Source organism: Dysidea avara, chromosome 9 (assembly GCF_963678975.1).
Source record: "Dysidea avara chromosome 9, odDysAvar1.4, whole genome shotgun sequence".
Taxonomy (NCBI): domain Eukaryota; kingdom Metazoa; phylum Porifera; class Demospongiae; order Dictyoceratida; family Dysideidae; genus Dysidea; species Dysidea avara.
Window position 1 is genome coordinate 28,093,852 of NC_089280.1, and position 27,980 is coordinate 28,121,831.

Genomic DNA, 27,980 nt, shown 5'->3' on the forward strand with positions numbered 1-27,980 from the left:
TGTAGTTATTAGGTTTTGTATGACATCATTAATGGTTACCACTTGTATATATACTATCTATTAGTTAGTTGTCATGTGGTTGTGTTATCAGTTTTATTTGTTACTATTAAAAGTTATTATTGCATGTGATAAGTCAAGGGACTGGTTAACTAAAGTACTAGAGGGTACATTACACGACCAATCCCCTAATTATATTCCAATATGTTTACAGATTTAGTTTACTACATCAAGTTGCTGGGTGTCAATAGCAGACACTACCATATGACACATACACAGACTATAACTACTGGACCTCAACGAGTCAACCTAATTTATGAACAGGTTACTGTGATCAAGTCTATAATTATGCAGAAGTTACAAATGAAGCAGCTCACACTTCATGTTATATAATAATGCTTATAATTCCCATTAAATATTTCTCTAGGTCTACACAGGAAGTGTCTTGATGATAACCACAAGGTCTGTACATAATATACCGCTTACAGGATATGCATGTTATCTACTGATAACCCAGCTTTCTTTGTACTGCAACTGGTCCTTTCGAGTTGTAGCTTTTTTGTTTTCCCTATAAAGTTTTTGAGCCCAGCTTCATGTACCACACACAGTACATGGTGTCCATTAGCAAGAGCCTTCATACACTTGAAATCATCTTTAACACTTTGCAAGTAACTCAGTTTAGTTTAGTGCTTACTCCATACCCTATGGTCTATGATATAAGTTATGTCCATGTGTAGGTAACATCTTCTGTGTAAGCCGGACCAGAAAGGAATTAAGAACAACAATCGTGTAACCATCAAAATAATAATGTATCTCACAATAATTGTATAAAGAAATGATGTAACTAAAACAACTAAACTTCATCCCTCAGTAAAGTGTACCTAAATACAATTTCATAAATGTACTCTTGGGAGGAGGAGCCGTCTGTCTGCTAGCATCATTACTGCTCACGGCTGTGTCACTTCATCCAGTGGTCATGTATAGGCTATGGAGTAGAGTGTATAATAGAGTGGTGGTCACATGGCAGCATGTTTATAATAATGTGTGAATATCACATGTGCCTTGTGGCGCTTATGATCATGAGCTCCTGATACAGTGAAACCTGAACACATGCATAATCGACATTGTTTCCTAATAAGACTTTGTAAGTTGATGAGCTAACCATCCTGACATTTTTTGAGCTTTAATTGATCTAGTGTGTGGTATTCATAAAATTAGGGTGAGAGATTTCACTGTGCAAGTTGCCCTTTGTAATGTTTTGGCGATAGTCAGACTTACTGAGTGTTACTAAACTGGGAATGGAGTGTAATATTGCCCACTCACTAACTATATTCACACCATTATAATGACCTGTACTATGACCCTGTACTTACCCTATCACTCACATCAACTTCACGATGAATCTGTGTAGTTTACCAGAGTGAAGGTCAGCTAACATCATACTGCGAACAATATATGTACACATACAATAATGTAACTGCATCATAACTGGCAAAGCCGTTTTTCATTACCAGTGCATGCAAACACATGCTGTTACAAACAGCCATACTGTACAACCAAACACTTGAGACACAAAACAGATAATGTGTTTGAAACTGTCAATAGTAATCGACGGTAAAATCCTAATTTTGATGAAATAAAACAGAATACTATAAATTAATTTGCAGTATGTACGTGAAGACAGTTCCGTACAATGGTGACACCACTGAGGATAATACTCCTTATAGATCCACTAGGGAGAAGGAATTTCACTATTTTTACATCACTATTTTTACAAGTAACAATAATGATCAACATGTCATATAGAAGTACTCATGTCAAAGCACATTAAAATTTCACAAATCAAACTCCACAGCCTTCGTGATGTTATTGTTAGGTAACAAATGTATCACATGAGCTGGCTAACATGGATCTTGTGACCTTAATTTCAATACCAACATTCTAAACAATATCTGAGCACTTGCAGTATTTATTTCAGCATTAAAAGTAATTTTCTTTTGGAACATGAGGTTCATGTTTGACGACCTGAATGAAGAACAAAAAGTGTATCGTTCAAGTTGAGTACGTATCTAATCAAATCATTATTTTCTTGTCTTCAGACTAGTTTGTTAATTTACTGAAATTAATTAAGGCTGGCAAAAGTAATTTCTGCCAGACCCTCAACACATTTACTTTCATACATACTGCACTGTATGTGGACTTAGTTCGTAGTCCCTTGTATGTTGTGCTGTAAAGCCTATAATAATAATAATAATGTTCTCAGCACATTAGAGGGTATACTGTACGTACGTATACATGCACACATGAACACCGCTGTTTACATTGCTGATCACCAAAAATTGAAACGATTAGGGCACACGCTCCAAGCAAGAACAGGAAGTACAAGTACAATTTAAAGTACCAGTACAATTTAAAGTACCACATATGCTTGTATGTACAAAAAATACAGCACTTGAGTGTGTCTCAAGGCAAATACAGCGCTCGATTTTGCCTCATCTCTTGACATGTCCCCTTATGCTGTATTTTCCGTACACACATGTAGCACTGCTTTAACTGTAACACCCACTCACGATATCCTCAAAGTATGCAGCATTTATAGCCCATGTGTTTAAACTCTATTGTAACAAAACTGCAACAACAAAAATACAACATTCAGCTAACCTGTCTATCACTAAAGAACTTATAACCAATTCAATAAATTCCAAATGCAACTTTTAGCATAGATTATAATTATGATATACATACTCCATGCTTTTAGTCACATTAATTTGTAAATACATATGCATGCTTGTAATTAGAAACACAAATGGCTGCTGTTCATCACATTGCTTTCTACTACACAATAATATAAGCTGAGTAGTGTACGAATACAAGAGTGCATGAGGTTTGAACTGTACCAGATACTACTCAACTTAATGACAAAGAGAAAAAGGCTTCACACACCATAGAGGCTGCTTAGGGCAATTGGAAGACTTCCAACTACCATTTATGGTTTAGCACCCTCCACAAAGACACACGCAAAAGTTAGAATACTGCAGGTAATTTATCCTCTAACTACTTTGTATCTCCAAATACTCATCTTGTGGCACGTCAATTGGAATCACCCAGAGTGCGGCGTATGTATATAGCTAGCATGATAACATTAAAGTGTGTACGTGCCATTGATGACCTTAAGAATCATTGCCTGCTCTATTGTGCCAAACTCATAGACATTACAACACTTCTTTTACCCAAACCTCTAAATAGACCACACCTGTAAGCCAAGGCATATTGTGCAAGTTAAACTATGACTTTAATTCCTGTCACAGCATTCAAATAATGCACCCAGGGTAAAGTACCGTGCAGTACACGTTTCGTACAAAAAAGTAACATACCTCACATCCTGAGAGTTGAGTATATCTTCTCTCTTGTGTCCAAGCTTGTGCCTGTGTGTCTCGTAATATCGATCTTCATAGGCGCACTGTAATCTCTGATTAATTATTTTTTATAAAAGCGCCTGAGGCGCTTATGGACTCAACATGGGTAAACACGATAGCCTGCCATAAGTCTTACCGCAGAGGTTTTTAGGTAAACTCTTCATGTTACATCAACATGCATAAACGAGAAACTACGGGTAGTATTGCGGAAAGATTGTTTGTTAGGACTTCTCGATTGGGACTACTCGCGTTTTTACTTACCTCCCGGTATCCTTTCTTTGGGTTGCTAAGTTGGAGTTTGATTACGTGATGGAAGGACTAGAGCTGTTGGAGATTACGTTTATGAAGTTCTACGGAAAGATCGACGACGTCACGAATGACCACAATCCCATTCTCACTAAACTGTGCAAGTGCAGGTTGATAAAAAAGGACAAGTGCAAAGAAATTGCAAATATACCCGAAACTCTGGATAAAAATAGGTAAACAGTTCGCATTCACTTAAGTGTAGCAGAACCATTTTCTCGTAATATTTACTGGTCACTGTAACCATAGATACTATACTGATTTCGCGCGCCGGCACTTCTCTTGTTCCGGAAGTGATTAATTTGGCAGTTGCGAAGGCTGGCTTGGGGCGCACACCTGTAGTGATGTGTGTGTGTGTCTATGTGTGTTTATTCGCACCCATGGGAGCAAATGGTTCTGTCTTTATAACAGCCCATGTATGAGAAATGAAGACTATGAATAGTATTAAGTGTCCTGTAAAGTAAGCTTTGCTATAGGGCAGATCTTGCCGGTTAAAAATTTTGGTGTGGCAGCTTTCTGAAAACCCTGTGAATGCTTTTGCTACGGGCTCTATGGGCATTTGACAACGGCAAAATTACACTGCTGGCTACTAGAATAGTGTAGTGCTTTGAGTTCAAAAAGGGCGTGTCCAGCTCATACGTATTTGAAAATGAAGAGCAGCCTAGGGAATTTGGCCTAAGAATTTTAGTTTGAAAACACTAGACAAGTTATAAATCACTCAAGAAAATACTTCTCTTTGCGTATTTGTATGTTTAACTTTGTTTCCAGTAAGTCGTTCCTTAGTACCAAAGTACCAAAATAAATACGTAATCAGTAATTAATGAATTACCGATTACACATTTTGTTTAGCATTACTGTGATTAATTTAATGGCTTCTATTTAACTTGCAAGCCTGGTTTTTTAGATGTAGCACAGCATCAACTTGTTTTATAAGGTGTTACGTTATAGTTAAACCCTACCACCAGTAGAATATCAACCAGAGGCAGAGTTGAGGTGTTGATAACTAGATATCCTACGAGTGCAGGTGGGATTTAACTAGCTTCTATCCCACAGTTTGAAGTAGTCAAGTTCATAAACAATGTGTTAATAAGCATGTCAGTTGTGTATGGCTTAATTGTTTGCTGAATATGTAGTTTATGTGATGGTATGGCTTCAAATTTTGCTGAACTTGTAGATTCTATGGTGTGTATGGCTTCAATTTGCTTTGATTGCACTTCTTTTAACTTAATGTGTAATTTCCATATATGTACTGGGGTTTAACTACCATGCACTGGGGTTTAACTACCATGTACTGAGGTTTAACTACCATATACTGGGGTTTAACTACCATATACTGGGGTTTAACTACCATGTACTGAGGTTTAACTACCATATACTGGGGTTTAACTACCATGTACTGAGGTTTAACTACCATATACTGGGGTTTAACTACCATATACTGGGGTTTAACTACCATGTACTGGGGTTTAACTACCATGTACTGGGGTTTAACTACCATGTACTGGGGTTTAACTACCATGTACTGAGGTTTAACTACCATGTACTGGGGTTTAACTACCATGTACTGGGGTTTAACTACCATGTACTGGGGTTTAACTACCATGTACTGAGGTTTAACTACCATATACTGGGGTTTAACTACCATGTACTGAGGTTTAACTACCATGTACTGGGGTTTAACTACCATGTACTGGGGTTTAACTACCATGTACTGAGGTTTAACTACCATGTACTGGGGTTTAACTACCATGTACTGGGGTTTAACTACCATGTACTGGGGTTTAACTACCATGTACTGGGGTTTAACTACCATGTACTGGGGTTTAACTACCATGTACTGAGGTTTAACTACCATGTACTGGGGTTTAACTACCATGTACTGAGGTTTAACTACCATATACTGGGGTTTAACTACCATGTACTGGGGTTTAACTACCATGTACTGGGGTTTAACTACCATATACTGGGGTTTAACTACCATGTACTGAGGTTTAACTACCATATACTGGGGTTTAACTACCATGTACTGGGGTTTAACTACCATGTACTGGGGTTTAACTACCATGTACTGGGGTTTAACTACCATATACTCCCAGTTGTTTACTTAGATGTATGGCTTCAGTGGGATAGAATGGCACATATTACCAACAGCTATAAGTTCATTCACATAAACAAAATATTTGTGTCTAGATTTGTTCCGGAACCGACAAAAAACACATTAAAATTCGTTGTGCCAAACTCTATGTTAAAGGCCAAATTTATGGTGAAGTCATTAATTCAACTTTCATACCTAATCCCAGAACTGAATCGTTGAATTCTTCCAGCGACAATTCTACTATGGAAGTTGGAGATGGATCCACATCCAACAATGATACACCTGCATATTATGTCCAACCATTTACTAACCAATATCGGATGTACAGACCCTAAATGTCAAACAGTGTCAAGAATATAAACTCTTTCCTTCACTGTAAATTTATGGCACTTGGCTAATGTTTTGTAATTATGATTAATATCTGTGCGTTACAATCTTTTGTAGATTTCTGCACAGTACCTATAATAATAATAATAATATAATAGGGCACTCGGCCATCCTAGAATCACTTATATAGCTTCAATGTAATTGCAGTATTCGTTGAGATGACGCTTAGAAACACCCGAAACAGATACACAGACTATGTGACTGCATGCCTGATGATCACTAAAGCTTTAGAGAAGGCATTAAACTGCACCAACACATGGCACAAGCCATTCGAAATTGTCTCAGCTTTAATGCAATGCCACTAGTTTGTACTATATGTCTTTGAAGACATGGCTAGATGTACACATTCCATTTCCTGTGCACATGGGCTTGTCCTCCCCTCCCCCCCCCCCCCCCCCTCCCCTTCCCCCATCAATAGGTAGTGACTACCCCTTGTGTTGTGTTAGTCTTGATTTGTTACAGTGTAGACACTAAACTAATAACGTGGGATTGGACGCTCTGTTCGCGGACTCAATATAACATGTAGATTTCAGTTAGGCACTCCTCACAGTTTTGCGAATTTGACTTTCAGTTGGTGAAGGGCTAGAAAAGTGTAGTTAATTGGGTGTTACCTTTGTAGGTAAGGCTTGTGAAGAACTATACTGTAAGTATGTCAATATAAGCGAATATTCAACCCAAGCTGTCTCGTAGCACAACATTAATTAAGTAACACAACAAAAACCAGTATGCTTAATTTCCTAGAACATTTCACATCAACGCATTGATTTCTGTAAAAAGTATGGATGGAAGAGATCACCAGGGATTAATAGGTGTGTATATCTACTTCATTTGTACTCCACAATGATGTGATTCTCATGAGATAAAAGGGTTCCATTACTGAGAAACAAGACTTACCGTGAAGGCGGTGTGTAACACTGCAACTTTCCGACAAATAGACGCTGGTAAAACACCACATATAACTACTCTACACGCAATATAAAGCTGGAAGTGATAACTTTCTTCAAAAGATTTTTGTGCTACTTTTGAAATTGCATAATCTTATGTTGAGCTTGTCCTACCCCTGTATAGACCCTGTGCACACACACATATATATATATCTGCTACCATAGCAACATTACACCATCTTGGAGTACAACCCATTGTGCAACCCTGATATTGTAGGCAAGAGTGCCAGGTCAGCTGTTGCAGTAGAATACAGAAGAAAGCAGTGCTACTTCCCAAATTCTTACAGAAGTAATGGAAGACTTTTGCCTACATGCCAACAAGTTGTAAGATCGTGAAATGTTGCAATGGCAGCAGATATATGCAAAGGGTCTATAGACCTGTAGAACCATTTATGAAATTTGAATCAAGTGATCAAGAGGTTAAATCAAGCAATCAAAACATCCTAAAATGGTCAATCAAGCACCTTAAAAGCCAACTTGTAAGAAAAGGAGGCTTTTATATTAGATTGTCAAGCAATCAAAGCACCTTTTTAGTTGAAATCAAGTGATCAAGGTGTATTTTCACTAATCAAAGATCTTGATCCATGGTTCTACAGGTCTATTGGTAGTGACTACCCCTTGTAACAACCTACTCTGTTGTAAGCCGACCCAAGTGAGGAGTGCAAGAGCTGGTAACCCGCATTGCATACTTGTACCAATCTTATCAAAACCGGTGCATTTGCAATAGGGTCCAAACAAACTTGGTAGAATTCAAATGTTTGTTCGATTGTTCAAACCTTCGAATCTTGTATCAATGATTTGAATATTATAAACTAATTAGATGTGAGGAAGATGTGGTAATGTATCAGACATCAGTTACCATGTGACCTCAGAAGACAGGTTTAGTGGTAAACCAAGCAGTCAAATAAGACCCTATTGTCAGCAATGCTAGAAACCTGCTGCCCATTGATATATGTTTCATTTTCCATTTTGTGAGAGGTTATGCACTGAATTTACTCATAGTAAAATTATTAATTGTCATAGTTAACATTTGAAAATCCATGAACTTTTGCAAAGAGAATGTTTGAACTCTAGTTAACCAAACTTGTTTGGGTCCTAAATTGTAATAAACTTTGTCCCTTTGACATCTACTTATGCTTCTTTCTAGTAAAATATCAAGACACATTTTCAGGCCTTAAATTAACTTGCAGTCAGCAGACAAAATCTGCACAAATAGCACAATGTCCGCACATAATTAGTTTTGAGGGGTCCTTGCAAAACCAATAGTGGTACCATAAAAGCTGATGTGTACATGTTTGTTTGCCGTGCTAACAATAACTGTCACTTGGTTGCTAGGAGATATCAGTGGTGGATCTAGATGGGTTTCTGGGGTTTCGACAGAAACCCTCTTTTAAATTTAGCTCAGTTGTAGTCTAAATAAACATTGTACTGACAATTTGTCATAGCAAACAACTAGCTATATAGCACTGTATTTCACTAGCATACATGCAGCTGCACTTAATTAACACCATTTATAGCTATTAAATCCTCAGCAACACTTCACTTTTCATCTCCTACTGCATTAAAAACGATCGAGATACTCTAATAGAGCAATCAAAGCTACAGCTTGTAGTCACCATCTTTGCCCTATAGTTAGCTATAGTATTTACAGTTTAAAGCATTGGATTTATTGTAATTGCTAACTAAAAGTAGCCTAAAATCCAATCTCAGAGCTTCTAAAATCTTCTGGAGAAATCTCAGCAGATATCTTATTCACCTATAGCTACCAACCTTCAGAAACCTCCTTTAGATCTGCCACTGGATATTACATTTTCCCAACCCAAGGATTTACCAATGCCACCTCCCCTTTGTCTACTGCTATCACCAGCAGCTGTAATGACCACAGCCTGGTGATATATTGCAGCCATGTGGTTGTATTTAACTTCAAAACTTTCAATGGAAACTCCCTATTCCAATTCCAGTAGTGTAAAGTGCTCCTCTAGCTCATGTCTGTACAATTTGACTCTATGTCTGTACATTTGTGAATATGTAAGGACATTTGTCCTTGGCACCTTAAAAGTAAATTAAGGCCTGCATTCTTCTAGTGACGAATCACTGCTTTGCAGATTCAGTAAATTCCAATGGTACAAGTATGTGGTGTGACGTCACCAGACCCTTGCACTACTTAGGCCATGCAAACTTGATTACTCTTTTTCTCATTCCCACTCACATCACTTTATTCCACGTCCTCAAATTTTATTACTGACTATTAATCACTTGAGCTTATATTTTGGTGCTTAAAGGATTGCTATCATTTTGCTGCACAGAAAAGGCCCGTTGCTGTTCACAGAGCAGTGGCATAGCCAAGGGTGGGCCTGGGTGGGCACGTGCCCATCCAAATTTCCCTGGGACAGCAGCGCCCACTTGCTAATGATATTACAAACAAGAAGCGAGTAGTGCATACTTTGGCAGCGCCATAGTTTCATTGTAAATCAACAGCTGATAACGAGACAAGTTCAATAATTATATCAAGTGATCTGAGTAACTTTGATGTTTTCTATTTAATGTATGGCATCACGTGATCCAAATTTTAGGGAGGGGAAGAAAAGTACGAGGAAGGAGGGAATCCAGTTTTTTTCACATCTGGAATACTGAGTTGTGAGGAGCAGCATGGATTCTGTTGTTGATGAGGTTATAAGTGACCTGAGTGATAAACAAAATATTAAATTTTCCCATGTTAGACAAGTTGGTTGGAGATGAAAGATTCAGTGGTGACTGAATTAAGCCATACGACTATCTTAAGAGTCAAGCTGGAGTAGAATGAGTTGTGTGCAAGTTCAGATGAGACCTAAAAGAGAACAAGACAAGGAGGTGTAATAAGTTAGTTTTCATTTCTAGCTTCTATATCATTAATGCAGTAGCATTAGACTAGTGAAATAAGCTGCAGGAACAGCAGCGTAGCATATTATTACTATATAGCTAGATACATTTATGTACTTTTGAGACAGTTTTTAAACCAAATATACATAGAGTCCACGAAGGATGGACTATTTTGTGCTAGTTAGTTTCATGGGGTGAAATGTGTGGGTAAGTGTGCCCACCCATCCCTGAAGGGATGGCTACGCAACTGTCACAGAATCACAGTTAAATGTAAGTATTACCTTCTAGAAGGGTTTGACTAGCCTCTATAGTAATATATAGCCTGCTATTGTAGTGATTTGGACCATTTTCTTCAATAATAAATTATGGAAATGACCTCCCACCCACATGGAAATTCCAATTTTTGTGGATGAAAAACCAGTAATCAAGTTTGCTTGGGCTTAGCACTGGGTCAGCTACACCAGACTAATAATAATAGTCTTTGCTGGACTAAGGGTATGGCTACGGATTATATCCATGATGCGAAGTGTGATGTTATAATGAAGAAAATGAAGGTATTATTATATCTAATCAAAAACAGCCAAGCTGTAAAAAAAGGTGCGGCCCCCATAAAGGCCATGGTGAAAAAAGATGTGAAATCCAAGGTGGCGGCCAAGAAATGGCTGTGATGGTAGGTTAATGGTTACATTTTAATAACAACAATTCAGGTGAATTTGGTGCCAAGACCAAGTGGCACAAAATTCACCTGAATTGCTGTTATTAAAATGTATCCATTAACCTACCATCACAGCCATTTCTTGGCCGCCACCTTGGATTTCAAATCTTTTTTCACCATGGCCTTTATGGGGGCTGCACCTTTTTTTACAGCTTGGCTGTTTTTGATTAGATATCACTTCTTTTTGTATTTGTATACTGCAAAGCCGGCCTATGGCTGGCTTTGGGGCTTTTTTAACCCATGTGTTTTTTTCTTTACTACAGGAAGAAGAAAAGAACTTAAAGAAGAATTTTAGTACTTCAATTATTTTTGATTTTATTAGTAATTATACAAATTATATACATATATTTATTACATGCTCATTATTCCCCACAGGATTTTTTTTGCAGCTGATCTCTCTACTGGGTGACTTGAAATGTAGCTGAACTATATACAGGATGGTTTCTTTGTAGCTGAACTCTCTACAAGGTAACCTCTTCTAGCTGGTCTCTCTACAGGATGTTTTGTTTCTAGCTGAACTCTCTACAGGTGATTTGTTTGCAGCTAAACTCTCTACATGGTGGTGTCTTTATAGCCGAACTCTCTACATGATGGTTTCTTTGTAGCTGAACTCTCTATAAGGTGACTTCGTCTAGCTGAACTCTCTATAAGGTGACTTCGTCTAGCTGAACTCTCTACAGGGTGATTTTTTTGTAGCTGAACTCTCTGCAGGGTGATTGGTTTGCAGTTGAACTCTCTACATGATGGTTTCTTTGTAGCTGAACTCTCTACAAGGTGACTTCGTCCAGCTGATCTCTCTACGGGGTGATTTGTTTCTAGCTGAACTCTCTACAGGTGAATTGTTTGCAGCTAAACTCTTTACATGGTGGTTTCTTTGTAGCCGAACTCTCTACAAGGTAACTTATTCTCTACAGGGTGATTTGTTGTAGTTGAATTCTCTACAAGGTGGTTTGTATGAGGCTGAACTCTCCACATGGCGGTTTCTTTGTAGCTGAACTCTCTACAGAGTGATTTATTTGCAGCTGAACTCTCTACATGATGGTTTCTTTGTAACTGAACACTCTACAAGGTGACTTCTTCTAGCTGATCTTTCTACAGGGTGAATTGTTGTAGCTGAACTATCTACAAGGTAACTTCTTCTAGCTGATCTCTATACAGGGTGATTTGTTTGTAGTTGAATTCTGTACAGGTGGTTTCTTTGTAGCTGAACTCTGTACATGATGGTTTCTTTGTAGCTAAACTCTTTACAAGGTGACTTCTTCTAGCTGAACTCTCTACGGGGTAATTTCTTTGTTGCTGAACTCTCTATATGATGGTTTCTTTGTAACTGAACTCTGTACATGGTAACTTCTTCTAGCTGATCTTTCTACTGGGTGATTTGTTTGCAGCTGAACTCTCTACATGGTGGTTTCTTTGTTGCTGAACTCTCTACAAGGTGAATTCTTCTATCTGATCTCTCTACAGGGTGATTTGTTTGTAACTGAACTCTGTACAAGTGCGTTTTTGTGGGTGATCTCACTGCAGGTTGATTTGTTTGTAGCTGAACTCACTAAAGGGTGATTTTGCTTGTAGCTGAACTCCTTGCATTGTATCTAGTTTCTAGCTGATCTCTCTACAGGGTGATTTGTTTGTAGCTGATCTCTCTACAAGTTGATTTGTGTGTAGCTGATCTCTCTGCAGGTTGATTAATTTGCAGCCGATCTCTCTACAAGGTAATTTGTTTGTAGCTGAACTGTCTATAAAGTGATGTATTTGTAGACGATCTCTCTGCAGGTTGATTTGTTTTAGCTGAACTCTCTACAGGGTGATTTACTTGTAGCTGAACTCCTTACATTGTGACTAGTTTCTAGCTGATCTCTCTACAGGGTGATTTGTTTGTAGCTTATCTCTCTACAAGTTGATTTGTGTGTAGCTGATCTTTCTACTGGTTGATTTGTTTGTAGCCGATCTCTATACAGGGTAATTTGCTTGTAGCTGAACTCTGTACAAGGTGCTTTTTTGTAGGTGATCTCACTGCAGGTTGATTTGTTTGTAGCTGAACTCACTAAAGGGTGATTTGCTTGTAGCTGAACTCCTTACATTGTGTCCAGTTTCTAGCTGATCTCTCTACAGAGTGATTTGTTTGTAGCTGAACTCTCTATAAGGTGATTTATTTGTAGCTGAACTCCTTACATTGTGTGTAGTTTCTAGCTGATCTCTCTACAGGGTGATTTGTTTGTAAATGATCTCTCTACAAGTTGATTTGTGTGTAGTTGATCTCTCTGCAGGTTGATTTGTTTGTAGTCGATCTCTCTATAGGGTAATTTGTTTGTAGCCGAACTCTCTATAAGGTGATTTGTTTGTAGTTGATCTCTCTGTAGGTTGATTTGTTTTAGCTGAACTCTCTACAGGCTGATTTGTTTGTAGCCGATCTCTCTACAGGGTAATTTGTTTGTAGCTGAACTCTCTACAAGTTGATTTGTGTGTAGCTGATCTCTCTGCAGGTTGATTTGTTTGTAGCCGATCTCTCTACAGGGCAATTTGTTTGTAGCTGATCTCTCTACAGGGTGATTTTTTTGTAGCTGACTTCTTCAGGGTGATTTGTTTCTAGCTGATCTCTCTACAGGGTGATTTATTGTAGCTGACCTCTCTTCAGGGTGATTTGTTTCTAGCTGATTGCTCTACAGGTTGATTTGTTTGTAGATGAACTCTCTACAGGGTAATTTGCTTGTAGCTGAACTCCTTACTTTGTGTCTAGTTTGTAGCTGATCTCTCTACAGGGTGATTTGTTTGTAGCTGAACTCCTTACATTGTGTGTAGTTTCTAGCTGATCTCTCTACAGGGTGATTTGTTTGTAGCTGATCTCTGTAAAAGTTGATTTGTGTGTATATAGCTGATCTCTCTGCAGGTTGATTTGTTTGTAGCCGATCTCTCTACAGGTAATCTGTTTGTAGCTGAACTCTCTATAAGGTGATTTGTTTGTAGCTGATCTCTCTGCAGGTTGATTTGTTTTAGCTGAACTCTCTACAGGGTGATTGCTTGTAGCTGAACTCCTTACATTGTGTCTAGTTTCTAGCTGATGTCTCTACAGGGTGATTTTTTGTAGCTGAACTCTCTTCAGGGTGATTTGTTTCTAGCTGATCTCTCTACAGGTAGATTTGTGTTGATTTGTTCATTGCTGATCGCTCTAAAGGTAATTGATTTGTTGCAGTTGAACACCCTGCAAAGTGTTTTGTTTGTAACTGATCACTCTAAAGGGTAATTTGTTTGTAGCTGAACTCTCTCCACAGTGACTTGTGTGTAGCTGAATTCTGTGTAACTGAATTCTCTAGAGAGTGACTTAATTGTAGCTGAATTCTCTACACAGTGCATGACTTGTTTATAGCTGAACTTTCTTCAGTGTGACTTGTAATGTTCTGAATCTCTATAGTGGTATATTTGCTTAACTCTCCACATGGTGACTGTCTTCTTGCTGAACTGTCTATAAGATTAACTGTTTGCAGCTGAACTCCCTACAGAATAACTTGTGAAGTAATAAAATTCTATAATGGAGTAAATAAATTAGCCGAATGCTCTATTAGGGTGACTGTTCTATTAGAGTATCTCGATCTCGCATTTGCTACACGGAGTTGGCTTTCGAATCATAACTCAGTGGTTTGTAATCCGATTCTACTGTACTACTGCAAGGACTTTCTATGAAGATTATTCCAGCTATACACCGATTTTCAGCTCATTGCTCTAAGCGGTTTGCCTAGTAGGCGTGAAAACTAATACTTTTTTATTCATAAAAATCGATCGCGTAATTGTGATACAGGTTGGGTTTTGTGTCATATCTCCGTGGTCTTTATCTCGATTCCTTTCAAACCACCAAAAGGCACTCCTACGATGGTTAATGCATCTACATAGCAATTTTCAACTCATTCCATGAAGCGGTTTATCCTGTAGGCGTGACAACAAATCGATCTTGTTTTACGCGAATAATCGGTCATAACTCCTGAACCATTCATCGGATTTGTACCAAATTTGATGCTAGGATTCGCCTTTGGACTCCCTTTCTGTGTGCCAAATTTCAAGGCGATCGGAGCACGCGTTTGCTTGTTATAGCAATTTTTGCAAGTGTGCGAAAAGACGAAGAAGTAAAAAAAAAACGAAGAAAAAAAAAACGAAACTTTGGCAGCTCGTATCTCGGAAATGGCTGGAGCGATTTCCTTCAAATTTGGAATGTAGACTCCCTTGGCTGGCGGGCAACTGTGTAGCAAATTTGGTTCCAATCAGATAAGTGATCACCGAGATAAAAAGGTGTGAAAATGACGTTTTCGTTCTTCCTGTCAATATACTCACGGTGTGGCGCGCCGGCTTCTTGGGCCGCACGACACACTACCGTGTGTCTTGATGTGGACTTCAGAGACTTTGTCACATACTAAACATTGTTTGTAGTTTCAACGCATGGAACAAGGAGGTGATAAATATTTGTATCCGTGTTATAATCATGTGTGATTTTTGTATGGTAATCACATAACCAAGTATTAAGTAGCACATGATGCGGTAATTTGGACTTCACCCGACTCACTGCTTCAAAAGGCAGAAGTCATCAACATTAGTGTACTAATTATGGAGGTAGGATATTCCCCCAGTGATAAAGTATGTATTTGGTTTATGTGACCCGATTTTAGATGTCAATTCAACAAGTTGATGTTATGCTTTATCTATAACACCAGGCTTAATCAACCACTACTTTTGTATATCAACCAGGTAAAATTTACGAGTAAATATCACAATCAATACCCAAAATTTTGTTAAGTTAAATTACTTTAAAATGTAGCAGTTGCTACTTTTGTCTGTAATGGAACAGTCATTTGTGCTTCTCCATGTATAAATTCTTTTCAGATATAACGCATAGTCAAGACATTAATATGGAGTATGTTGTAAATCTAAAAACAGCATTTAAAACTGGCAGCTACGTAGATCAAAAGCATGAGTGAACTGTACTTTACAGTAGGGGTAATGATCATGTAACACAATTACTGCACTTCCATCATATCCTATATAGTAGGGATCGTCAAGGTTCATGATTTCCCGCCAAAAAAGTACGCACTGAAAGCAGACTTGCAAAATCACCACAGCAGTATTGTATAACTAAAGGGAAGTACGATTCCGCCTTTAAAAGCTTTCCATGAGCTACTGTGAATGTCTGACTGAATTTTCTACTGACATGACTGCCTGCCTGCCAGATGCCTTCAGTAGGCAAAGCAGAAAACTGGCTACAGCTACAGCTTTACTTTTTTCACAAGGACGCTCCAATTTTACTTAAGAAGAAACCTTTTGCTAACCGCTATTCATAGACTACCTGCGCTATGGTTGTACCTTTTGTCCTTCTTTTTGCTCAACTTCTTCTCCAGTCTTCCAAGGTTGGTATTGATCTTGGTGTTAATTGATCAGTTTGCGCTATCATTGGCTTTGTCTCACTTCATACCATTGTGTAAAATATCCACAAATCAGTAATCATCCGATCTTGCCTAGTGTGTATGGATCTTTGATACCGAGTTTGGAATGATCATTATACAAGCCATAATGTTTTCTAGGTGGGAGGAATAGGACGAGTGGTGCATTTAATACCAATAGACACAAGCATGCGTCGTTACCTGTAGCTTTCCCAAAAGATCGATATACTCTAAAAGAGCAGTCACCTATAGAAATCCAAGGAAGAACTACTGTATATGCGTGGAATTTCGTAAAATCATTGCTGTTATATATGTTAGAAATATTTCAACAATAAAAATATAAGGGTTATTAGTTAATTTAGTTTTCTTCTGCCTTCTTTCATCAACTCCACTGGAACTCTTCTTCTGGAACTATTCTTCCTAACCTCTGTCCTTATTGATCTAGTAGAATGAAATTCTTGTTCTAACACAATTCCACCACTTGTACTAACCTCTCAGACTCAGGTGTAACCTTGTTGCAGATCTTTGTACCGCATTCACTTGGCCTCAGGAGTTTGCATGTTGCATAACTTGTAAGGCTCTTTATTGTGTACTAAATCTCCACTGACATGCTATAGCCTTTAGTTTAATGTGTAGGTATATAAAAAGTAAACAAACAAGTGGAACAAGAGATTTGGAGTTTTCAGTATACTGTATTTCCTCAAATTGTGCCGTACCCTTGAACAGTACCACACTGCGGTACTGTTTGAGGGATTTTATCCTTGTTTTCATGAATAAGTTTAACCGCACTGTACTTTTGAAAATACTTATTGTTAGTGCTCTAATACCTTAAGCATTCATCGATTCAAGTTAGGTACTGTCCAGGTAGACTTAAAAGGCTGTCACATAGCCGAAATTCCGGATATTAATTAGTAAATTGGCCACATAACACGAGGTGTGGCACTCGGCGTGGCATGATTAACTAACCATGCCATGATGAATTGAGTGTCAACAAGGTCTGACATATAAGACAAGCATTGAAGTAAGCAGCAACTTGTTTATAAAGCTTTAATGTTACAGGATAGCTATAGTATTAGGTAGATTTAAAAAATAGTAGTGCACCCTCAAATAATACCACACTGCGGCACTATTCAAAGGGTTTTATCCTTATTTTTGGGTAAAAAATAATAGTACCCCTGCAGCACAATTCGAGGAAATACGGTAAGTAGGGATCACAATAATAAAAAGTGCCAAAACAAGGAAATAAATACACAACCGAGTACATACATTTTAATCCCTACTTTAGCCTATCACATTATATAGCTGCACGCAAGCATGTGGATTAAAATGTATGCGTATTCGTTTTCTTGTTTCAGCGCCTTTAATTGTTGTGATCCCTACTCATACCGAAAACTCCAATTTTTTGTTCCACTTGTTATTTATTATATTTGTGCTATAATGAATTCTAATACATGGAATGTAGTGTACATGCAGAAGTTTCACTTGTGTTGTATATTCTTTTGTAAATAAGTTATCAATTGTATGGGATTACTTGGTATAGAAGTACTTATGAAAATACAATAGATTTCTGAATGCACATTATTGTGATTTGTAAATGTTCCCACAGATGTTTAATAGATGCTTTACGGCAAGGAGTACAAAGTATTGAACAGCTCAATGAATTGTTAAGAGTTCTGAAATTAGACAGCACGTTTCACGAGATAGCCAATAATATGGAGGTGGTCTACAGAGTTCTTATGAATGAGGAAAATATTGTTAAAGGTTGTGATTATAGCAAGCTACTTGCATGTTTAAAAAAGAAGAAGTTCTTTACAAAACATGACGAAACAATACTGTCAACAAGTTGTAACAAAGCCAAACAAATCATAGAAATATTAAAAGATAAGGAATTGGATTCTTTTAGAACCTTCCTGACATGTCTTGAAGAAACACACCAGGGTGATTTAGTTTCCAAAGTTGTGAGTCTAAGTTACAAACATCCATGTTATTCTTTGGACAGCTTTAAACATTTTCTACATGAGCGATACACCACCTCTTCTTTCACAGGAACTTCTGACATTGATTTTAATCTTCCAGTATCAGACTGCATCAACATTGCTCTCATTGAAATCAGTGAAATGAATCACAGAGAAGGCTCCACTTTCTTTGACTACTACAGTTTATTACTCAAACAAGACAGCAGCTATTCTAGACAATTCCTTGATTCTTATTCAGATGTAGTGGTTGAGAATTGCAGAGTAATTTTGATACAAGGTTATCCTGGAAGTGGAAAGACATTTTTAGCAAAAAAAATATGTACAAACTGGGCCAAAGGAAAGCTGTTACAAGAATTTAAGTATGTTATGTTTTTGCAATTGAGAGATGGAGGAGTTGCTAGTGCAGAATCGTTTGATGAACTGGTTGAATTGTACCTAGGTAGTTGTAGTTCAGCAAAAATGATCATTAATGAAATATATGAAAGCATTGGCAAAGGTGTTTTGATTATTTTAGAGGGATGGGATGAACTGCCAGAACGTAGACAGCATGACAGTTTATTCACACGTCTCATATCCGGTGATGTTTTGCCTAAGGCAGTAGTTTTAATAACAAGCCGTCCTTCTGCCATTAGAAGCCTGGAATATGCACATATTGAACGTAGAATTGAAATCCTTGGGTTTACAGATGAACAAGTGAAGCAAAACATAACATGTTATTTTAGTAACAGTAGTGAACTAGAGCAGCAATTTCGTTCTGAATTGAATCGTCTTCCACTTCTAAAGTGCTTTGTGTTTGTTCCCATTAACCTGTGCATTGTGCTTTACATTTTCGACAAAAGTAATGGGCAATTACCAAATACATTTACAGATATTTATAAAAACTTAGTTTTAATTCAGTTAAGACGACACCAAGCTAGGAATTCGCATGGTAGTTCATCTATTAACACTCTAAATGACTTGCCTGAAGAAGTTGATGAAATGCTACTAAGGCTGAGTAAAATGGCATATTACTGTTTACAAAATAATGTAACCTTAACTTTCGATGAAGCAAAGATAAGACAATATTGTTTTAGTTCAAGTGATGAGAACCTAGATGGTTTTGATGGGATGGGGTTATTGCAAATAACCAATCACAGACACTTTGAGTCTTATAGCAAAACATATGAATTTATTCATCGCACTCTTCAAGAGCTCTTGGCTGCTTGGTATTTATCTTGTCAACCTAAATCATTTCAGCTAAAACAGCTACAAAGTATTTTCGACCAGAAAGAATTGGAAATGGTTTGGATATTCTATGCAGGATTAACAAAATTTACAAATGCATCTTTTAAAGATATCCTTTCAGCAAATCGTGTGCTTAGGATTAACTTGTTAGGCTACAAGATAGTTAACGTGTTACTGTTGAGTTTTGCAAGCAAAGTATTTCTTAGCTATAGATTTCGAGGTACATGTATATGCAAAGCAATTGAAAGACAGTATGGAGGAATACATTATTCTTCTGGGGTGTCTCATTACATTTCAAGAGAATTCCAGTGTACATTAATAGCAGCAGTTATGGAGGCACAAAATCCTGAACTTTGTAGAAACATCTGTGACAGTCACCTGTTTTATGGAGATACATGCTGGTTTTCTGTTCCGGGTTCTGCTGCAACACCTCAAATATTATCTGCACTATCTTATTGTATTGCACACAGTGGAAAGAAGTGGATCGTTCAGTGTAAAATGTTGGATTCCTCTCAGGCAGACAATTTGCTTAAGTATTTAGTTTGCGAAAAAGCGCCCTGCAACAAGTGTGGTGAATGTGTTGCATGTAACATCAACCCTAAAGGAAGCATATATGTCCTTGATATTCACAGTGGCCACAACCAAGTAGATGGCTCCCTGAAACTGCTTCAACCTCAAATTAACCTTCAATGGCTTATACTGTCATTTTGTACGTCTGTCAATGATGAGTTTGTACTAGAACTTGCAAAAGTATTAGCAGGCAACACCAGTTTAAAAAAGCTTCACCTAACTGGTTGTAATGTTACTAGTAATGGAATAAAAGTTATTTCTCACATGTTGAAGAAGAACAAAACATTATCATGGATTGGCTTGGCAGATAATGTGTCAAAATTAAATGAAAAAGACATTGCATTTTTGTTAAAAGAAATACGAGATCACAATAATACAGTCAATATGATATTTATGGACAGTGTTTTTCACACATCAGAGATAGTTCAAGAACAATTGCAAATCGTTAACTATAACAGACAAGAGAGAGGGGTGGAAAAGCTAAGTCTTACTCTTCTGGATGTCTTCAAGCATCGTGACATATGTCAGAAAATTTTTTCCAAACTACCTTTCATGCAAAATCAAAAGGTACGTAATGTTATGTGTACTTACCATCTTATATGTGAGACTTGTGCTCTATCATTGTGATATGTTGCTTGGCATAATAGCTTCTTTGCACAACAGTTAGTACAATTTTTGCATCTATTTTAATGTAGCTGTAATTTTTTTGATATTTTTGTTTTGCTGCAAAATAACAAAAAACTGCATGCTTTTGTGAACCTTTATTGCTACATGTACAGTACATGCAATGCAATTCATATAGGTTTTCTAGTTATGCGTGCACGAATGCACCATTGGTTGAAGAGAATGAGCAAAATTTATACAAAAGTCTCCTAAACAGGTTCCTCTTAATAAGCTTAATTCTGCATGCAATCACCAAAGCTACAGCAAACTGATACCCATAGTTGATTTCTGTCAGTGTACAGTGTGTCTTGAAATAAAACCAACCGTGCTACTTTCAAATGTAACCCGGTAAGTGATCAGCTGGGCTACGATGAGAGATGCAGGTGTATTCAAAACTACATGAAATCATACAAGGACATCTATTGTCACATTAACACATTGTGTCCGCAGTATTTCTGTCTAGGGGTATACTTTGTATAGGAAGCTATTAGAGAGGCATGAGTGGGGCGTAATGTAGTCGTAGTAATAGAAATATATTGTTAAAATGGTAGAGTCTTAAATCCTTTAAAGGCCAGCAGTAATTTTGTTACAATAGTTTTTATATGGTGTGCATTAATAAGAATGCTATAAAATTACTCACAGTGTTGCTATTTAGTTACCTTTGAGGCTTAGGAAGACAATTACAGTATTTTTGAATATCTTTGCATAGCTTCCTTTTCATTAACGGATTTATTCTGTACATGGAGTAGTCTGCAGGTGCAACCGCCTTGTTGAGGAACGGCTGTGCCAGACCACATAAAACTAGTTTGCATGTTAAATATTGTATTTCACCACATCAAACCATCAAATCTCTAATGTATGCCTTTTGTAAGTTCAGATTTGACTTAGAATAGTACAGAATTCAACTCTTGCGGAGACACATGTTCACAACCATTTTATTTTGTGTTAGATCGCATGCAAGCAAAATGTTTCTATGACTTAATAGAAATTCCTAAATAGTTCAACACTCCCAGCAGTTGGTTCACCTTGAGTGAACCAACTTACAAAATTTCTTAACCATATACACAGAAAATCCACAAAATTCCTAAATTATACAGATAATAACAATTACGTTAATTGCTGCTGTGAGGTCTTTGTTGGGTTTCTCCTATTATTGCTGCAGCTTTGCAGTGTAAGGTTTGAGCTTGGGGTATTGATTCCTGTCCAACAGCAACAGCTTCTCCAGACTCATCTTGCTGTGTGTCTTCCTCTTCATATGTTCCTTTGTCGTTAACATTCAACTCGATTGGAATTAAATGTTTAATGCTGCAATGGAGCATGTGAGGCTTATCTGAGTTCACAGTTTTTACTACTGCTGCTGTACTTACATCATCTCTTCCCATTAGTAGCTAGCTCAATAATAATATCCAGTTTCCAAAATGCTTGCTTGGTGAAGTCATCATACAGCACTACAACATTTCCAAAATTAGCTTATTTCTCAGAAGACTTGTTAAACGTAGAGTGTGTTTCATGAAGATTCAGCAAAACTTGCTGTCTAGTGAATTTGCTAAGTAGAGTACGATGATTTTTACCCTTAATTCTAATCAAAGATTCATTAGTGCTGAATATCTTCCAACATTAGTAGGAATATTAGCAACTCTTTGTCCATAAACACATGTATCAAGTGGGATGGTGATAGAGTATAACTGACCCCTTCAGAATCATCAAAGAAGTAGATGAGTGGTCTAGAATTCAAGACTGATTTAACTTCTATCAATAAGGTGTTCAACTCATTGTGGTTCATCCCACCAATGCACTTAATGAGACAATATTTTACTGAACATACCATACGTTCCCAGATACCACTCCACCATGGTGCCTGTTCAACTATGAACTTCAAAGTGACATGATTACTAGTAAGGTATCTTGTAACCTCTGACGAGTGGATTATCTTCTCCGCCTTAAACGTCTTGGTGTTGTCAGGTTATATAGTTGATGACAACCCTCTTCTTCCAACAAAAACTGTCAAAAGGCCAGTAGAAATGAATCAGCTGACAGTAAACCAGTGAGCTACAAATGTATTGCCCTGGTTGAGACACATGTAAATAAATAAACAGATATACATACACTTTTGTCACCATGTTAGAGCTCTCAGTGTGAGCATTAAGTGGACCAGCAAAGTCAATTCCAAAGTGTGTAAAAGGTGGATTGTTAGACACTCACTCTGCTGTCAGTTCAGGGGTTGTGGCCACATATATTGGCACAATCCTTCACATTTCAAAGACATGACAAACGCCTTCAGTGATAGTGTCACTGTACGTTTACCCCCGAGTATCCAGTAATTCTCACAGAGTAGAGTGAGAATGTCATTAACTCCACTGTATTTAGATTTCTCATGATATTGTAGAATAAGTAATTGGTGATCGTGAGGCAGAGAAATCGGATTCTTGTTGCCTAGAGACAATGTAGAGTTGTTCAGCCTTCCACGGCACTTCAAAATACCTTGATCAAGGAACAAGCCAAACTGTTTAACATAAATTGGACCGCCAACGGTCTTATCACTGGACAGATACTTGATTTCTGTACAAAAGGACTCATCCTGAATTGCCTTGATCCGCTTCATTTATCTCTTCAGTAGTATGTAGGTGAAGAATATTTGACCTCGTCTCGACACATCAGAAGGGAATTGGAACTGCTCCTGTTCTTTGTAAGACGCTTAACAAAGTGAATCACATAGACCATAGTCTTCAACAATTTGTATAAACTACTAAAGTGTCGGCAGTCAATGACCTCTAGAAGCTTGCAGGGAGTTGTTTGAACAGCAAAGGTCTGAGAGACCACAGGTGCATCTCTAACAAGTTCTGTACAAGCACTGACATTGAAATCATTTGCATATGGCCACTCTGACTTTGGGGAACACAAAAACTCTGGCCCTTTCCACCAAGCTTGATTATCGCTTAATTCATTTCCATTCAATCCTCGAAAGGCCATACCTGCAGGGTTGAGTGAGCCTGGGCAATGTCTCACGTCCTCATTAGCTGAGTATTTCCTGATTTCATTGACCTTGTGACTGACATATTGTCTCCATGGCTTATGATTGTGAATCCAGTATAGAACAACCGTTGAATTACTACAATAGTGTTGTCATTGTAGGTGAGAATTTGAGTGAATCCTCAAGTGTGCTGACCAATCAAGTTAGTATCAATGCAGCCAGTAGTTCAAGCCTGGAAATAGTCTGTATCTTCATTGGAGCAACACGAGTTTTCGATGCCACTATGGTTGATGAGATACTTCCATCGTCGAAAACAGTTCTAAAATAAACTACAGCTCCATATGGTTGTGCTGAGGCATCACTAAACCCATGTAGTTCAAATGAAATTGCCAGAAGAGAACCCTTGGAATAGCATCGTGGTACCTTGAGTTTCTGAAAACAGCTTAATTCAGCAATCAATGACTTCCATTCAGTCAGGGTGTATCTACCTCTTGGAGTGGACCATCCCACTTCACATTGTTAGTCCACAAAGATCCAAACATAAGCTTCAATCTAATCATGAATGGGCTAACCAAACCCAACAGGTCAAATATTAGGCTAGCGCTTACTTTGAGTATGGATCGTTTAGTTAATGGAAGGTGATTCGCATAACCCAACAGTTCAGAAAGGTCCACAAGAAGTTCATCTGATGCCTGATCCCAAAACTACCAGCAGTTTGCTGTAGTTTTCTTCCTTGTTGTTGCCAGCCATACTAATATGAGAGTGGGCATAAGAACGTTCTTCTTCAGCCACAAATGGATTGCTACAGTTGGTAGACTTGTCTTGAGGGTCATCCATTTCCTTGATTCAATGTAAAAATTGAGGGGAATTAGTGGTTATAGTAATTTTTGTTGTACAAGTGTAACAAACAATTGGAATTTTCAACATGAGTAGAGATCAAAGTAATAAAAAGTGCTGAAACAAGTGAAATTATCTACCACTTGAAGCCATGCTAGAACACACATAATCCCTACTTCATACCATTGTATACAGAATCTCGCCAACTGAAGTAGGGATTATGTTTATTCTAGCATAGCTTCAGGTGGTAGATAGCTAATCTCAATTATTTCAAGCATGTGTTCTAGCATGGCTTCGGGTGGTAAATCGCATGTGTTTTTGTGTGTTGTATTACTTTAATCTCTACTCATGTTGAAAATTCCGAATTTGTGATCCAGTCTGCAAAAGGATCTTATCACCTATTTGTACATTTCAAGTAGAGGCGGTTTAAAGTTTTTGAATGAGTATAGCTCACCAATGGCTAAAGTCTCGCCCACCAATTTGCACACAATATACACTAATTCCTTGCCTTTACGACCATGCAGAATACATGTAGCTAGTACAAAGTTTCCTGCTAATTTAGATAGGTTTTTCATGGTGAGGAGGGCTCGGGGTTTATTTCAAAGTTCAAGAGAAAGCCATAAGGGAGCATCAGGCTGAGTTACAAGTCCCCATTGGCTCAAAAGTAGCTAAAACTAGAGGAATGTACGGCACAGCTGCTTAGCCAAGACATCCAGCTTGTTCTCACCATCCAAACTTTAGCCAGAGAAGGCCTCAAACCACCTGCACAGACCGCTACAGGCTTTGGGAAAAGCAGATAGCTCTACTTTGAGTGTGGACATCAGTAGTTTAAGTGTTTACAGCTAAATCTCAGCTTCACTTTGATGGGCAATAAGACTACTTTTGCCAGACCTGGTTGCATTTTTTGTGTTACACATATTGTGGTAAATGATTTTGATTATCAAGACTTATCAAGATACATAGTTTTTTCATTATCACACAACCCTATTTTACACCCAAGTCAATGTCATGGATGTGGCCAGATCCTAGAGTGGTTGTTAGTGGCCAGCACTGACCAGTACTCAAATAAACTAACCACCACTATAAATTATCAACTAGATCTATGTAATTTTGCCACAAATAAAAGCATTTAGTGTTTTAAAAGTAACTTAAAATATTCATTATTTCCTCATACAGTATTTCCACTACCCTTGGTACATCCTTGAGACTGCATGCTATTTTTAGCTACAATAGTAGCTGAAAAAACAGAAATCAAAAAAACTGACACTTTGAGAAATCTGCATCTTTGATTCTTTGCCGTATGTGTTGGATCCAAATCATTTGATTTGTGTAACTTTACTCAGCTAATGTATCTTCTCAGTGTGTCTAATACAAGGCTTGTAGACCTTGTAGCTGCAGTGTGTATCACGCGATAACATTTTTATAACAATGACAAAATTCATAAAAATGTTTTTAGCAAATGCACCTGCATGAATGCTGAAATAAAAATATTGCTATATAACCCCATTATGTGATATAACCCCATTATGTGATATAACCCCATTATGTGATATAACCCCATTATGTGATATAACCCCATTATGTGATATAGCTAATAAACGTATCTTTGTGCATGAATTTATATAGCTATATGATTAATGTGTGTGATCATGTGATCATGGAATTATGTTTTGTTTTATTCTATTTTATCAGTTGCCACTAAGTATCTCCGGAGACATTCAGCCGTCTGGAGAAAGACAAAGAATTTTCTTTGGTGCATATCCCATTAGAATTGTATGCCCTGAATGTAATGAAGAAATGGACACTAAAGTTGCTCACAAGATTGGCTCCTTTACATGGGTGTTGATTTTGATATTGCTGTTGACTTTTTTGTTGCCGTAAGTGATTTTCATTAATTATATGCTAAGTGAGAATGCAACTTTCACATTACAGGCTTGTGCCCTGTGTTCTGTGTATCAACCAGACCAAGGATGTATCTCACTCATGCTCAAAGTGTAATGCTCTCCTTGGAGTCTACCAGAAACTTTAAGGAGATCTATATAATTGTTACTGACAACAAAACACTTATTATGTGTCAGTGGCGGATCCAGGATGGGGCATTTGGGGCAAATGCCCCCCCCCCCCTTCAAGAAATTGCATACAAGATCGAGATACTCTAATAGAGCAGTCAATTACTCTAATAAAGCAGTCACAATGTTCATGAGGCAGTGTAGCTTACCTATGAAGCTATAAATAGGATTTTATTTTACATAACAGACGTGATATAGTTGGTAAGGATAACTAGCTATTATTGTCGTGACCTTTTTTTTTTTTTTTTTTTTTTTTTTTGGTCTTCAACTGTTTTTTAGAAAGGTGCCCCCCCTCTTTCCAAACTCTGGATCCGCCCCTGTGTGTAGTGCATAAATGATTTACAGCTGCTAGCCTTTTGTTATAGATTTGAAATACTCATTTTTGATAACTATGCATGTATTTATAATATATTTAGATGATAACCATGCAGTGCCTAAGACATCATTTCCTAGTTTTAAATTTTTTTGTTGCAGCCAAATTGTAGCTAAATGTATTATTTTCAAATGTTTGTTTTTACATTTAGGATGATAATTATGTAATGATATGCGAAACACGTTGGGTACATGTACACTAGTTAGCTAGATGTTCAATAGCTACATATAATATACTGGAAAAGGGTTTACTTGAGTGAGAAACAACGGGTAGTGCTGCTGGATTCAGATCCATTGTTTACACAATGATTTTTATAATTAAGTTTTTACTTTTATGCCTTTTCCAATATTGACCTGGCAAAATTTTTTGAGTCCCATCAAGTGCAGAGATTTGCACGCTGCTTATAATTAAATTTTAATCTCGTGTCTTCATAACAAAATACTTAGTGGATGCTAGAAAGACAATAGAGAATCAGATAAAATATATCAGATCACAGTTTGTGTTATATAACAGGCTTAATGTTCTGACTACTGTATACAATGGTGCATCTATCTTAGTCTTGCATGATCAGACCTTTTTCACGCAGGGACTTATCAATTAGAGGGATGCTTATAATCTCTAATTGATCAGCCCCTGTGTGAAAAAAGATCTGGCTACCTGAGACTAGTATCTGTCTTAACATGTTATTATAATTAATTATTGCTGTTAATCTGTGCTGGCCCTGCCTTTTGTCTACACCATCACGGCCATCTAGTGCCTAACTCGTAAGCTTGATAATAATAATACTCTTCAGAACTAGACTATTTGGGTGTTGATTTTGCAAACAAACATGGTGCCTAGAATTGGTACCATTATTATTATTTTTAAAACCCTTTATTGAAGTATTCACAACTTAGCTAGAAAAACCACACATAGTGTTGCTTGGCTAAAAGAAATGCTGTAAGAGCCGTAATACATTGTTAACTTGCCCCATGGCCAGTGTCGAACAGAGAGTGATACTAGCTTAGAGACTGGGAGAATGGGATGGTATGCTGACAGTGCCGTAGACTTGAGAATACCCTATTTGGACCTTAAACAATAATTTGTCATATGACATCACTGGCTTTATGTTGTCATGCAACATTGCGTGACCTTACTAAATCAACAGGATAAGGTTACACT

The 27,980-nt window shown here is 37.6% G+C and overlaps 2 protein-coding genes and 1 long non-coding RNA gene across 6 annotated transcripts in view; 2 read left to right on the top strand and 1 right to left on the bottom strand.

The window, feature by feature from the left end:
* The window catches only part of LOC136265497 (protein NLRC3-like), a 64,941-nt gene extending 36,995 nt beyond the window's left edge, over positions 1-27,946 (top strand). Inside the window, exon 5 of the transcript XR_010705557.1 lies at positions 26,815-27,946. The gene's annotated coding sequence lies outside the window, so the exon portion shown is untranslated. The remainder of the gene's footprint in view (positions 1-26,814) is intronic.
* On the bottom strand, positions 788-3,494 carry LOC136265498 (uncharacterized). Its single transcript, XR_010705558.1, has 3 exons — positions 3,372-3,494; positions 1,371-1,439; positions 788-982 (listed from the first exon to the last, which is right to left on the bottom strand). It is a non-coding gene; the product is annotated as an uncharacterized lncRNA (long non-coding RNA).
* On the top strand, positions 3,582-26,885 carry LOC136265496 (protein NLRC3-like). Of its 4 annotated transcripts, XM_066060370.1 has the most exons (6): positions 3,758-3,892; positions 9,716-9,812; positions 9,863-10,001; positions 17,743-20,473; positions 26,070-26,254; positions 26,310-26,821. In XM_066060370.1, the coding sequence occupies exons 4-6, from the start codon at positions 17,849-17,851 to the stop codon at positions 26,404-26,406; spliced, it is 2,907 nt and encodes a 968-aa protein (XP_065916442.1). In that variant the 5' UTR covers positions 3,758-3,892; positions 9,716-9,812; positions 9,863-10,001; positions 17,743-17,848; the 3' UTR covers positions 26,407-26,821. The 4 variants fall into 4 exon arrangements, with proteins under 4 accessions (XP_065916440.1, XP_065916441.1, XP_065916442.1 ...); XM_066060369.1 differs by lacking the exons at positions 9,716-9,812; positions 9,863-10,001 and having other exon boundaries at positions 3,583-3,892; positions 26,310-26,454; positions 26,774-26,885; XM_066060371.1 differs by having other exon boundaries at positions 9,716-10,001.
* Positions 27,947-27,980: the final 34 nt, after the last annotated feature.